This window comes from Sus scrofa, chromosome 6 (genome assembly GCF_054392235.1).
Source record: "Sus scrofa isolate SSC_HxYL_T2T_F1_AM1 chromosome 6, Sscrofa_HxYL_maternal_Yorkshire_Landrace_v2.0, whole genome shotgun sequence".
NCBI lineage: Eukaryota > Metazoa > Chordata > Mammalia > Artiodactyla > Suidae > Sus > Sus scrofa.
Genome location: NC_139388.1, coordinates 167,706,726 through 167,720,723, shown reverse-complemented (window position 1 = coordinate 167,720,723; position 13,998 = coordinate 167,706,726). Strand labels below are relative to the sequence as shown.

The 13,998-nt window shown below is 41.0% G+C and overlaps 1 protein-coding gene across 4 annotated transcripts in view; it reads right to left on the bottom strand.

Annotated features, from left to right (window-relative positions):
* Positions 1 to 13,791, bottom strand: part of SPATA6 (spermatogenesis associated 6) — a 118,133-nt gene extending 104,342 nt beyond the window's left edge. For 3 of the 4 annotated variants that reach the window (XR_014804811.1, XR_014804812.1, XM_021093282.2), the window contains exon 1: positions 13,542 to 13,791. Coding sequence is in view for 2 of the 4 variants with exons in the window: in XM_021093282.2 (XP_020948941.1) it covers positions 13,542 to 13,592 (51 nt within the window). In the remaining 2 variants the exon portion in view is untranslated. The remainder of the gene's footprint in view (positions 1 to 13,541) is intronic. The other variant, NM_001177917.1, reaches the window with a different exon arrangement.
* Positions 13,792 to 13,998: the final 207 nt, after the last annotated feature.

Below are 13,998 nucleotides of genomic sequence, written 5' to 3'. Positions count from 1 at the left end.
GAAAACCTATGTCCACACAAAAATACGTACAAAAGTGTAACAGCATTATTTGTAATAGCCAAAAAGTGGACACAACCCAAATATACATTAACTGATGAGTAAGCAAAATGTAATATACCCAAACAATGGAGTATTATTTAGTCATAAAAAGGAATAAAATAATGATATGTACTGATACATAATATAACATGGAGGTATTTTAAAAACATTATGCTAACTGAAAGAAGCCAGACACAAAAGGCTGCATGTTATATAATTCCACATATAGAAATGCCCAGAAGAGGCAAATCCGTAGACCTAGAAATTAGATTAGTGGTAGCCAGGAGCTAGGGGTAGAGGAGAATGGGAGATGATCCTGATAGGTATGGGATTTCTTTATGGGGTAATGAAAACGTTATGGAATTAGTGATGGTTGTTAAGCAGATTTATGAGTGTAAGAGAATTTACTGAAGAGCACACGTTAAAAGGGTGGATTTTATGGTATGTGAATTATATTTCAATTTTTTTTAAAAAAATTAATGATTCAGAATAAAGTAAAATTATTGAACAATATATACCATGCATTCACTAATCATAAGCTGAAGTGGCTATCTTAATATGATATAAAGTTGACTTCAGAAAAAGAAAGATTACCAAGGTTAAAGTAGAAAAGTTAAAATTGATTAAAAATATGATTTATCAAATGATATATAAAATTAAATTGTATGCAATAATACGATGCCAAAGTAATGAAGCAAAAATTGATACAACTGAGTTTCGACACTTCCCTCTCAGTAACTGATAAAATAAGCAGTCAAAAGGGTATAGAAGATGTGGACATCAACTTTCAAGTAATTTACCAAACTGACATTTACATAATACTCCATCCAACAACAGAAGGATACACATTTTTTCCCAAATGTGAAATGCATGAATACATTCATCAAGACATATGCTATCCTGAGCCATAAAACAAGTCTCAAAAAACACAAAAGGATAAAAGGTCAACAGGCAAAACATTTTTCTATGTATTAGCAACAACATTTTAAAAAATTTAATACCACTTATAATAACATTAAAAGCTTAGGCATGTGCTACTTAGGTATAAATTTAACAATATATGTGTAATATATGTATTGTGAAAACTACAAACATCACTGAAAGAACCTGAAAACCGAAATAGATGGTAAAATATACCAGGTTAATGCACTGAAAGAGTCAATATTGTTAAGATAGCAATTCTCCCAAAATTGGTCCATGATTTCAGGGCAATCCCAAGTGCTAAGAAAACCAGCAGAATTGACAACCATGAGATAAATTCACTTCAAATGAAAATTAAAGTAATTTACACAATCCAAAAATAATTGTAAAATAAGTATTTCATGTAATAAGAGGAGAAAGGTTCATAAAACATAAAAATTGTGAGATTAAAACAGGGAAAAATGTAAATATTCGGCATATGCTTAAAAAGACACACCAAACGAGAAATTGTGGAATGAAATGAAATTAAATATCTCAATAAAAGAGATTTAAGAATTTAACTTAATAAGTAAATAAGAGTAATGAAGACTTATCCCAGAACAAAAAGATATAAAAATAAAAATTATGCCCAAAAATCACTTAAGAAAGGAGAATAGATAAAAGTTCCAATACATGTCGAGTACTACTGTCAGAAAAAAAGAGAGAACCGCAGAAAAACAACATTCAAAGATATAAAAGTGAAGAATCTCCCAGAACTGCAGAGACCCATAAATTCTCAGGTGTTACAGTACATACCCAGTGCAAAACAGAACAAAGAGAAATGAATCCATAGTTCTATACATCACAGTGTACTAGAATACACCAAGGATAAAGTGAAAATGTGTTACCTTAGTGAAAATTTTAATATATCCATTATAATCTGGCAGAGGTTGCACACAGACAAAAAATTTAATACAGAATTGAAGATACTTCAGAGAAAATAAATTTGATCTGATAGTGGCAGATAGAGCCCTACATCCAACAAATAAAGCTACATATTATTTTCAAGTAAATACAGAATATTCACAATAATTAGATAATTACTCAAAACATATATTATATATAATAACTGGATAATAATACATAGGAAATCGCAAAAGAAATAATATCATCAGACTTCATTCAAGACCCCCAATGCAATTAAGTTAAAATACCACAATAAAAGATGGACTGTCTATATATGCATTGTGTATATGTGGGGGGGGCAGAGATGAGGGTCTATATACACATGTAAATCCTATACATCTTAAAATTAAAACTCACAAGCTAAAGTAAAAGGTACAAAATAAATTTTATAAAAAGTATAAAATATTTAGAAACAAACAGTCTTATCAATCCCCTTAGGATGCCAGTTAAGCAGCACTTGCAAGTAAACCCAGTACCTTAAAGACAAATACTGGGAGAGATACTGAGAAAAATACTGGGAGAGATACTGAGAAAAGTACTGGGAGTTCCTGGAGATACAGTGGTTAGGACTGGGTGCTTTCACCATTACAGGTTCAATCCCTGGTCTGGGAACTGAGATCCCACATCAAGCTGTGGCACACCACAGCACCCCTCCCCCCCAAAAAAAGAGAGAGACAGACAAACAGAGACGGAGGGAGAGAGAAAGACAGAGAGGGAGAAAGAGAAGTACTGAGAAACAGAGAGAGTAACACAAACTTCAGAGTAGTGACAAGCCAAAGGAAGGAAGGAGGGATTCTGTTAGAGAAGGACAGGAGTCTCCCCTTCACCTAAATGTTTTTTTTTTACTTCTTAAGCTGATGGGTGGGAATCCAAGTGTATTCATTACTCTTTGTAACTTTTTCTATGTCTGAAATATTTCAAACTGTTTTAATAATTTAACGTAAATGTCCATGGACAGATGAATGAATTAAGAAGATGTGGTATATATACACAATGGAATACTACTCAGCCTTAAGAAAGTACAAAATAATGCCATTTGCAACAACATGAATGGAACCTGAGACTCTCATACTAAGTGAAGTAAATCAGAAAGAGAAAGGCAAATACCGTATGATATCACTTATACCTGGAATCTAATATACGGGCACAAATGAATCTTTCCACAGAAAAGAAACTTTGAAGAACAGACTTGCAGTTGCTGAAGTGGAGGGGAAGGGAGTGGGATGGACTGGGAGTTTGGGGTTAATAGATGCCAACTATTGCATTTGAAGTAGATAAGCAATGAGATCCTGCTGTATAGCACAGGGACTATATCTAGTGACTTGTGATGGAGCATGATGGAGGATAATGTGAGAAGAAGAATGTATGTATATATGTATGACTGCATCACTTTGCTGTACAGTAGAAATTGACAGACACTGTAAATCAATTATAATGGAAAAAATAAAAATCATTTAAAAAACTAAGGAAGGATTGACTTAGTAAGCTAAAATCTCATCTATGAACACAAATAGATCTTTAAAAAATTGCAAATCATAACAAGAAAAAAAAGGGGGGGGAGGAATTCCCATGGTGGTTCAGCAGGAAAGAACCCCGCTAGTAACCATGAGGATGCAAGTTCGATCCATGGACTCACTCAGTGGGTTAAGGATCTGGCATGGCCATGAGCTGTGGTGTAAGTTACAGACACTGCTTGGATCCTGCATTGCTGTGGCTGTGGAGTAGGCCGGCAGCTGCAGCTCCGATTCGACCTCTAGCCTGGTAACCTCCATGTGCCACACATGCGGCCCCCAAAAACAAAAAACGACAACGAAAAAGATTGTGAACCAAATCCATCAAAAATATAGTAAAAATAATATATCCTGACTAGAAAGATGCTATCATAGGAATAGAAGGGGTGCAACATCACAGAATGTGTCCTTTCTATACAACATGGAGCAATGTTATAATCTCATTAAACTGAGGAAAAGTATTCCATACAATTCAAAGTTCGGGATATTTTTAAAATCAGGTATAGAAGGGAACCTTCTTATTAAATGAAAATCCTATAGCCAAAATTATATTGGGTTGAAATAGATAAGATTGTCATCATTTTTTTAAAAGTCAAAAAGTGGCCCACTGTCAGCAATTTCATAGGATTCAGTCTAATACTGATGAAACTTCAGCAGCATAACTTAAAAAGACAATTATATGTACTATTGTTCTACTTAGCATTATACTGGGGATTCTAGTCAAGGACATATAGGCAAGAAAAAGGAAGGAAAAGAAAAAAGATTATACAGGAGAAGTCAAAACTGACTTTATTTGTGAATGTGATTTTCCACACAGAAAAGCATATAACTAATACGAGATTTCAGAAACGTCGCTGAATTGAAGTTCCCGTTGTGGTGCAACAGAGACTAATCTGACTAGGAACCATGAGGTTACGGGTTTGATCCCTGGCCTTGCTCAGTGGGTTAAGGATCTGGTGTTGCTGTCAGCTGTGGTGTAGGCTGCAGACGTGGCTCAGATCCTGCGTGGCTGTAGGGAGACCAGCAGCTGTAGCTCCGATTCGACCCCTAGCCTAGGACCCTAAAATGAAAGAAAGAAAGAAAGAAAGAAAAAGAAAGGTTGTTGAATAAAAAATATCGAACAAAAACATGTGCAGGAGTGTTCACAGGAGCACAATGTATAATATCTTAAAACTGTAAAAATGGAAAATGTTATTAACAATAGAATAGAGACAGAGGAACTGAATAGTTTTCCAAGGAAGACACACAAATGGCCAACAGGTGCCAACATCACTAATCACCTAATCCTCAGGAGATGCAAATCAAACCACAATTAGATATCACCTCACACCTGTCAGAATGACGTCCATGATGAAAAAGACAAGAGATAACAAGTGTGGGTGAGGATCTGAAGAAAAGGGAAGCCCCCACTGCTGGTGAGAATGCAAACTGCATACAGCCGCTATGGAAAAGAGTATGGACACTGCTCAAGAAAATCTGAAATAGAATGACCACGTGATCCGGCAGTCGAATTTCTGGATGTGTTTCCAAAGAAAATGAAATCAGGATCTCATAGAGATATGCATACTCCCGGGCTCACAGCATTACTCCAAACAGTCAGAATATGGAAACAATCTAAGTGACTATCAATGGAGAGCGGATGACTGGACAAAGGACATGTCACACACACAGCAATAGTACTGAGCCACCAGAAGAAAAGGAAATCCTGCCATTTGTGGCAGCGTGATGGACTTCGAGGGTACGAGGTTAAGTGAAACAAGTCAGAGAAAAACAAATACTAAAATATATCGCTTACATTTATAGATTTGAGGACCCTACAAAAGACAAATTCAGAGAAACAGAGAGTAGAGCGGTGGTTATCAAGGGGTGGAGAGGGGGGGGAAATGGGGAGATATCGGTCAAAGGGTATCCACTTCCACTTCTAAGATGACCAAGTTTGGTAATCGATTGTACAGCATGCTGATGATAACTAATAATACCTATTATATGTAGACCTGAATGTTGCTAAGAGAGTAAACTTCAACTGTTCTCACCACAAAAAGAGAAGTAGTAAACTATGTAATCACTCTGTAATTTACAAACATGTCAAATTGACATATGGTGCAGTCTAAGCTTATGCAGGGCTTTGTGGCAATTCCATCTCAGTAAAGCTGGGCGGGGGGGGGGGGGGGGGGGGGAACAACAGAAAGGACAAAGAATTAGTGCCTCACACGACATGGAGGAGTTCTCACAAAGAAGTTATTCAATAAAAAGTTCACACCGTGGGCTGTTCCCTGGAGGCCTAGCAGTTAAGTGACATTGTCACTGCTCTGGCTCAGGTCACTGCTATGGCTCAGGTTTGATCCCTGGCCTGGAGAACTTCTACATCTGGCAGCTGAGGCCCCCTGCCCCCAAAATAGTCCACTTTGTGGAAGGAGAAAGGAAGCAGAGGGAGGAAGTGGGAGAAAGACAGAGACGGAGACAGGAAGAAAGGAAGAACAAAAGAAAGAGGAAGGAAGGAAAGGAGAGATTTCAAAAGCTCAAATACGTTGCAATAGGCAGAGGTCAAGACAGCGCTGACCTCGGTGTAGTGATGGGAAGGGGGCAAGTGGAGTGGCTGGAAGGGATAGGTCACAGCAAGGCAACCTGGGGTGCTGACAGTGCTCTAATTATCCATCTGGGTGCTGATTACACGCCTTGGCTTTGCACATTTTCTGAATATATGCTACAGTTCCATGAAAAGTTAACTGAAAGACTTAGTAGCATTCTTTATTTACCAGCAACAGCAACAACAAAAATAGAAAATGGAAAAAAAAAAAGCATCACTAAAGCGAGCAAACACAAAGTGAGAAAAAAAATAAGCTTCTATTGGAAGATCTCTGAAAAGCACATTACCTGTGTCGATGAGAAAAATGTTGGTTGTTACATCAGTACACAAAGGATGCTGCAGCCATACAGCCACCCCAACAGTGAGCCCAGGGGGAACTCAGGGTAGAAAAGAGAAGCAGTTGCTGCAGCCACTCCCGGTGGTGTACCCTGAGGAGACCCAGCATGAGGAAGCACAGGACAATCGCCTGGATGGCAGAGGTGCATATCAAAGGAATGATACGCATTCAAAGAGCCCAGACTCTTCCACCTCCCTATACAAAGAAAAGCACTGAATGCCTTAACTTGAGACCTTTAATTTTGTTAATTTCTTTAATTAACAGTAATCGTTTGACCTTCTGCCCTCTTGGTCTTTGTTGCCAACTCTCCAAAAATCCTGGCTCCTCCCTGACCTCTTTGGAGCAATTCCTCAGAGGTATCTGAGGGGTAGTGTCCCTAGCTTAAACCCTCAGTTTCGTCAGCCAAGGAAAACATAATTCTCAACTTTTAGGGTGAGCATTTTTTTCGGGTGACACCTATAACCAGCAGAGGTTGTTGTCCAAAATATATTCAACAAGGTACGGAAAACAAAACACCCCCTCGTATGTTCCTAAGGGGCAAAGGAAATGAACGGACTATTCAGACCAGGACTGGAGACTGGAGTTATGCAGCCACGATCTGAGAAAGGTTAGAGGCACCAAAAGCTTAGAAGAACAAGGACGGCTTGTCCCCTGGAGCCTTCTGAGGGAGTGCTGCCCTGCCGGTTACCTTGGCTTTGAACTTCTGGCCTCCAGAAATGCGGAGGATAAATTTCTGTCCTTCTAAGACACCAAGTTTGAGGTTGTTTGTATGCCAGTCCTAAGAAACTAATACAAGTCTCTAGTCAGTGGTTTCATTTCTATCTATTCCCTAGAGCATTGGGTCTCTATAAGATCTAAAACTCGCCTTTTACAACTAGTAGTTTGCAATTTATCTATACACATAACTAAAAAATTAAACCAATGCTATAACTGAAAAGACACAGAAATAATTTATAATAAATTATATATTTCTACATGTAAACACACAGGCAAGCCTAAGCTAGAAGATGCAGTATGTGCACCCATTCACAGAATCAACACGAACTGGGCAGTTTCAAAAGCTGAATGAGGTGTCGCATATTGGCAACTCAAACACAGGCAGAGCTGCCACTGATGCCGTGATTGTCTGAAAAAGTAAACTCTTAGCAGAGTTCTAAGCAAAACAAAGTACATGCTTTCCTCAATTTACATGGTAATTGCATTCCTGGAAAAATTCACTGTATTTAAGACTTCTCAACAACAACAAAAACGTTCTGTTTATATATTAGGTTCTTAATCTCTAAAAATTATAAACAGGCTTCATCTACATATTCAATGGCACATTCAAGTCACACAGATCACGAGACAATTAACACCCATAGAACCCCCCAACCGCAATGGCAAACAAAGGTAACACAACAAATTTCCAGAATGCTCCCTAGATACAGTACTTGCCCTTGAGAACAACTCACTCATGGACACAGAAGGTATGTACAAATATTCTGACAGCAACATTGATTATATTATTTTTTTTAAAAAAGGAAAACTGATATTTATTTCTTTGTTTATTTTTTAGGGCCGCATTCTTGGCACATGGAAGTTCCCAGGCCAGGGGTGGAATCAGAGCAAAAGCTGCTGGCCTACACCACAGCCACAGCAACGTGGCATCTGAGCTGCATCTGCAACCTATACCACAGTTCACAGCAATACCAGATCCTTAACCCACTGAGCGAGGCCAGGGAATGAACCCGCATCTTCTAAGATCCTAGTTGGGTTCCTTTCTACTGAGCCACAAAGGGAACTCCCAAACTGATATTTAAAAGTCCATCAATAGGGGAATAAGAATTAAATCACTGTCGTTTAAATAAACAGCATACTCTAGCTCTTAAGGAAATGAAGTAGGTCTGCAAGAAATAACAGGTACATATTTTTCCAAAACAGTGAAGTGGAAAAAACACATTTGCAGAAGGATGTCCACAGTACAACACCACGTGTGTAAAGTTTTAACACAGAACAAGAGTATACGTAGTACGCAGGCATACACAAATATGCAGAAAATGCACAAAAATGTGAATGAAAAGAACAGACTCCAATTTCAGATCCTGATGACCTTACCTCGAGGAAGGGAGGGAGGAAGATCGGGGTCAGGAAGAGGTGCAAGGGGCCTTAACTAGATGCGCAACCTTTGATTTCTTTAAAACAAAAATCTGAAGGAAACATGTCTAAGGAGCATTTATTAAATCAGGGTGAGGGGAAAGATCACAGTACTAGTGGTTTTCTTTCTGTAAGTTTGAAGTAGTATATAAAGTTTCTAAGAGTCTGGATTCCAGGTACAGGTACCACTAACTGTAGCTTAACTGAGTAAAGAAACCAGATAAGGATCACATTTATTCAGAGGAGTAGCGACTGAAAAATCTAGGTCTCTTTGGCCCAAGGCTATCAATAACGTCTATGAAGTAATGAGGGGAGGTGAATACAGAGAAGAAAAACTTGGCACGAGGTAATATAAACTAACCCCAAACTGACACTAATCTAGGAAGGTAAATTAGCCAATTTTATTGCCCAGCATTGGGCTTTACTCTTTTTTTTTTTTTTTTTTTTTTTTTTTTTTACTATTTTCCCACTGTACAGCAAGGGGGTCAGGTCATCCTTAGATGTATACATTGCAGTTACAGTTTTTTCCCCAGGGCTTTACTCTTGAACCTCTAATTTCTTCCTCCTATATTCCTAAACAATCTCACGAAAGCTCACTACTAAGAAGGAGGAGGTAGAGAGAAAGAGCTGCAAATATCTTTTTTATATCAGAGATAAGACATTTCAAGTATTAAAAGTGTAAGTGATAGGAAATATATATATACATTTTTTTTTTTTGCTGCTCTTTAAAAATAAGTTACTTGGCATATTACATCATTCTCCAAAGATTCCTTCAGAGAAGTCACACTTTCTTCCCAGCAATACATTTTCTCTCAAGTCATGACTCTCTGTTGAGCAACACAAAATACTGTGTTATACACCAAAACCTTTCATGTTTACTATGCGTTTGCTCTTGTATTACCACAGTACCAAACATGTCTTTATACCACAAATATACACAAATGCAAGACTGAAAGTTAACAAATAAACATGGTGAAGGGAGAAGCGAGTGAAGTGCCACATGTTCAACAGGCAGGTGGAAATAAAACAGCTAATTTCCAGTTTAAAAGAACAAATTCAATGGCATCACAATGGGAAAAAATTCCAACAATCACACAACCTGGACTATTCTTTACCTGAGCCTGGTCTCCAAAGGGTAATGTCCATAAAAACACTTCCACAGGAATGAAGGCTCATAGCAGCTTTATCCCTGACAACCACAACCTGGTAACAGCCCAAATAATCCACAGTAAAGAGAATGGATAAGCATGCTGGGGTGTGCAACAGACCATGACACAAATCTCATGATAGATGCTACGCCACGACTTGAAGGAACCAACTGCCGATACCCACGGCGACACGGATGAGTCGCAGACAAAACATTACACACTACATGGCTCCTTTGATAGGAAGTTCAAGTAAACGGACAGACTAATCTTCAGAGACGGAAATCAGAATAGGAGTTCCTTCTGTGTGAGCTTTGAAAGGAGGGCAGTGGAATTGACTGGGGTGATGGAAGTGTTCTAAATTTAGATCCGAAAAATAGTTGCATGAGTGTGTGAGTTTATCCGCATCCACGCTGTGGGAGATAAAAAGCAGAACTGCTCTCTATTAAATGGACTACAACATCCTAATGATCAGAAGGGACAGGTAGTCTTTGGTTGGATCCCAGTTTGGAAAAGTTAACCATACAAGTCATTTTTGTGACAACTAGGAAAACTTGAAAATGGACTTGATACTAAGAAAGTATCGGTGATTACCTTAGGTTGGATAACAGTACTGTGGTTATGAGAACAAATGTCCTTATGTTTAGAAGATGCTTGCTGAGGTATTTAGGAGACTCATAGTAACACATTATTTTCTAACTTTTAGCAAAAAAAAAAATTATACAGACACATATGCATGAATATATCAAATTAATTACATAGGTCATGGGATATAATTATTTATTGTACTATTCTTCCAGCTACCTTGTTATGTTTGAAAAATGTCGATTAAAAGTTGAAGGAAAAAGAAGATGTCAAGTTTTTTAGATCTAGAGTGATCATAAGAACATATTAACAAAAAAAATCAAAGTGCACACTAGTTTACATGCTACCTTCTGTGAAGGAAAGAAAAATATATATATGGGGAGGGGAAGAATACTGTGTGTGTGTGTGTGTGTGTGTATTTGATTACACTGCAAAAGAAAATACTGGAAGAATAAATCAGACACCAACAAAAATGATTACCTATAGCAGATGAAAATAAATGAAAAATAGGTTGGAACAGGGTTGGAAGTGAGACTTCTTCTTCTATCATTTTATATAGCTTTTTCTTTTTTTTTTTTCTTTGTCTTTTTAGGGCCACTCCCACAGCATATGAAAGTTCCCAGGCTAGGGGTTGAATCAGAGATGCAGCTGCTGGCCTACACCACAGCCACAGCAACACTGGATCCGAGCCACATCTGCAACCTACACTGATGATCATGGCAATGCTGGATCCTTAATTCACTGAGTGAGGCCAGGGACCGAACTCGGGTCCTCATGGATACTAGCTGGGTTCCTTATGGCTGAGCCACAACAGGAACTCCCTAGCTTTGACTTTTATACCCTATAAATGTGAAGACTTAAATTGAGAAGAAAAAATGAAATTGAAAAATGTTGAAATGTCTATGCTAATAAAATTCCTCTGTTCAATCAAAACCAAATTAATAAAGTTTGTTTAATCTGCATTGTCCTTTTTTTTTTTTTTTTTGTCTTTTTAGGGCCGCATCCTTGGCATATGGAGGTTCCCAGGCTAGGGGTCTAATGGGAGCTACAGCTGCCGGCCTACGCCACAGCCACAGCAACATGGGATCCAAGCTGCATCTGCGACCTACACCATAGCTCATGGCAACGCCAGATCCTTAACCCACTGATCAAGGCCGTGGATCGAACCTGCAGCCTCATGGTTCCTAAATCGGATTGGTTTCCGCTGCGACACAACGGAAACTCCTGTTTTTTTCTTAAGAGTCTTTTTTGCTCCTTCTGAACACTGGAGCCTTTTAACAGGGTTTTTGCTGGTCAGAAAACATCATCTTGTTGAAAATCTGCTGCTACAGAGTCGTGCAAACATAGAAAAATAATCAGCCATGCTATGCCTTAATATTCTCATCTGTAAAAAGAAATTAAAACCAATGATAGCTTCGATTTCTTAGAATTGTGAAGTTCTGTGACTCAAATGTTTGTTGAAAAAAAAAACAGGAAGGTCTCCACCTGCATAATTTCTGAAGCGCCATCATACAGTCATGCACTAAGACTGAGAGAAAGGGTAGTGAAAGAACTTTTCTTTCTCCCCGTCTTTCAGGCAGTCATCAGTTTCCACAAAGTACTTCCTCTCAGCAAGGCTGGATCTGCCAAGAAGAGAAGCCAGCCTGTCAGGCAGCGGCTCTCACCAGGCTGCTAAATGCCATTGGTCAGCAGAGGAGGAAGCAGCAGCCAGTAACACAGGCTCGGGAACTCCGGAGTCTTACTAACCGCACGGAGCCAGCTGAATTAGGAGGCTTTGTGTATTCTTGTGTTTAATGAATCCTACTTTACAAAAAGGCTGCCAAACGTTGGCAGCTGTGAGATGAAAAAGAAAAGAAAAAAGATCGGAAGCCAGAATGACAGTTTCGGACACAGTAGCGAGTAAAATCTCTGCAGCCTTAATGCTAAAGCAAGAGGGCGAGAAACTTTCTTCTCCACTCCGGCCTCATTCTCTGCCCCACCCAGCGTTCCTGCAAGACCTAGCCCTAGGCAAAGACCTAAAGGGGTCCTGTGCTGCAGGGGTGTCACTATAACGTCGGGGAGACCACAGGAAAGCAGCGGATGCTTGAAGGAGGGGGCAGGAGTGGAGGAAGGAACTGGGGAGGGCTATCTGACATAGCACTCAGAGGAGCGGCCTTGGCAATTTAAGTACACACACACACACACACACACACACAGTTTTATTGGGAGATGAAAGGGTTGAGAAATAAATAACTAAGAGAAGTAGAAAGAGGGAAAAAGGACCGAGAGAGAAATCTTGTTACCAAATGCCTTGCAGTGGAGGGTGGGAGGGGGGTATCCTCTACAAGAGAGAGGCTGGAGCTTTCATTTGGAGAGAATGAGAGGGTTCTGGAGAGAATGAGGGGGAAGGACTTCAAAATCCCTTGGAAGAGTCTGCTGAGGTTATTCAGAGGGATGCGTTTGCTCATAGCACGGAGAGGAGGGCCAAGGCGCTTCTCTTGAGGAAAGACATGGGGGTTCCCTGCTTTAGCTGGATTTCCAGAGCAGGGCAGGGGAGCAGGATGCTCTTAGCATGTGCGCAGAGTGACCAGGACGGCCCGCAGGTCCCCTCCAGCAAGTTTAGAGAATGATTAGTTTGCCTCTAAAAGTTGGTGCCTTTCTTGGAGTGAAGGGGAGGAGGAGGGATCCCTCTGAACGTGGGGAGAGTTTGGGGACTGGAGGGACCTGACCCGGCTTCTGAAAGGTTTGCCCTGGTGGGGGAGATGGCAACGTGCCGTGTGCAGTGATGGCACATTTCAGTTGTGGAGTGTGGGGATTCTACTTTGACGACTTAGAGAAGAATCCCCTTCACTGATCAGAAGCTTGGAAATTTGTCTGAAAAAATCCTCCAGCAGTGATTTGGAAAGAAATCTACACACACACACACACACACACACACACACACACTCACTCCCGAAAACTGGGCAGGAGCCTGGCCAGTAATCCTCTCTCACTACAACAGGAGCAGAGAAGAGAGATTAAAAAAAAAACCCAACCCACCCCAATTCACTGGAAAGTTTAGAGCAGAGAGAGAACTTTCTAAAGTGGTATGAAAAGAACTTGAAGGAACCCGAACTGGAAGTTGGGAGGAAGCTAGGGGCTGGGGTAGGGGATCTGACCTCGATATAGCTGGAGTGATTTTGAGGTTGGGTAAGACCGAGGGGATACGGGGTCCAGGGTCCCTAGGGAGGGATGATTCGGAGGGAGAAGGTTTCGAGGTGATCCGGGGTTCTCGGAAGTGAATGGAGGCAGCGTCCAAAGTAAATTCCGGGGGCTCAAGACACCCAGGCAGATGCGTAGGGGGCGCGACCGGTACTCACAGAGCGGATCTCCAGCGCCAGGGCGCATTGCAGCGCCTTCACCTTCGGCATCCGCGCGAGGTGGGGCGGCGGGGAGGGACCCCGGCCGCGGGCCCGAGGGAGGTGAGGAGACGCGGGGCGGGGCGGGGACGGGGAGGAGACGAGGTGGCGGCGGCGGTGGCAGCTGTGGCCCCCAGGCCGGGGCCCGCGGTCCAGCCTGGGTCCCGCCGGAGCAGCAGCTGTGCGCGAGGCGCGGACTCGTTGTCATGGCAGCCGGGAGGGGAGGGGCCGGAAGAGAAGCCGGGAGGGGACGCGCCTGAGCAGCCGCAGCAGGGGGTGGGGCTCGGCGAACGCTGGGGGAGGCGGGGCTTCCGAAGGGGCGGGGCGGGCAGTTTGTGACGTCAGACTATGGGCCCAAAGCCACAAGAAGAGAATATCCCTACAATGAATAGATCAGTGGGCAGGTGGTGAGTTGGAG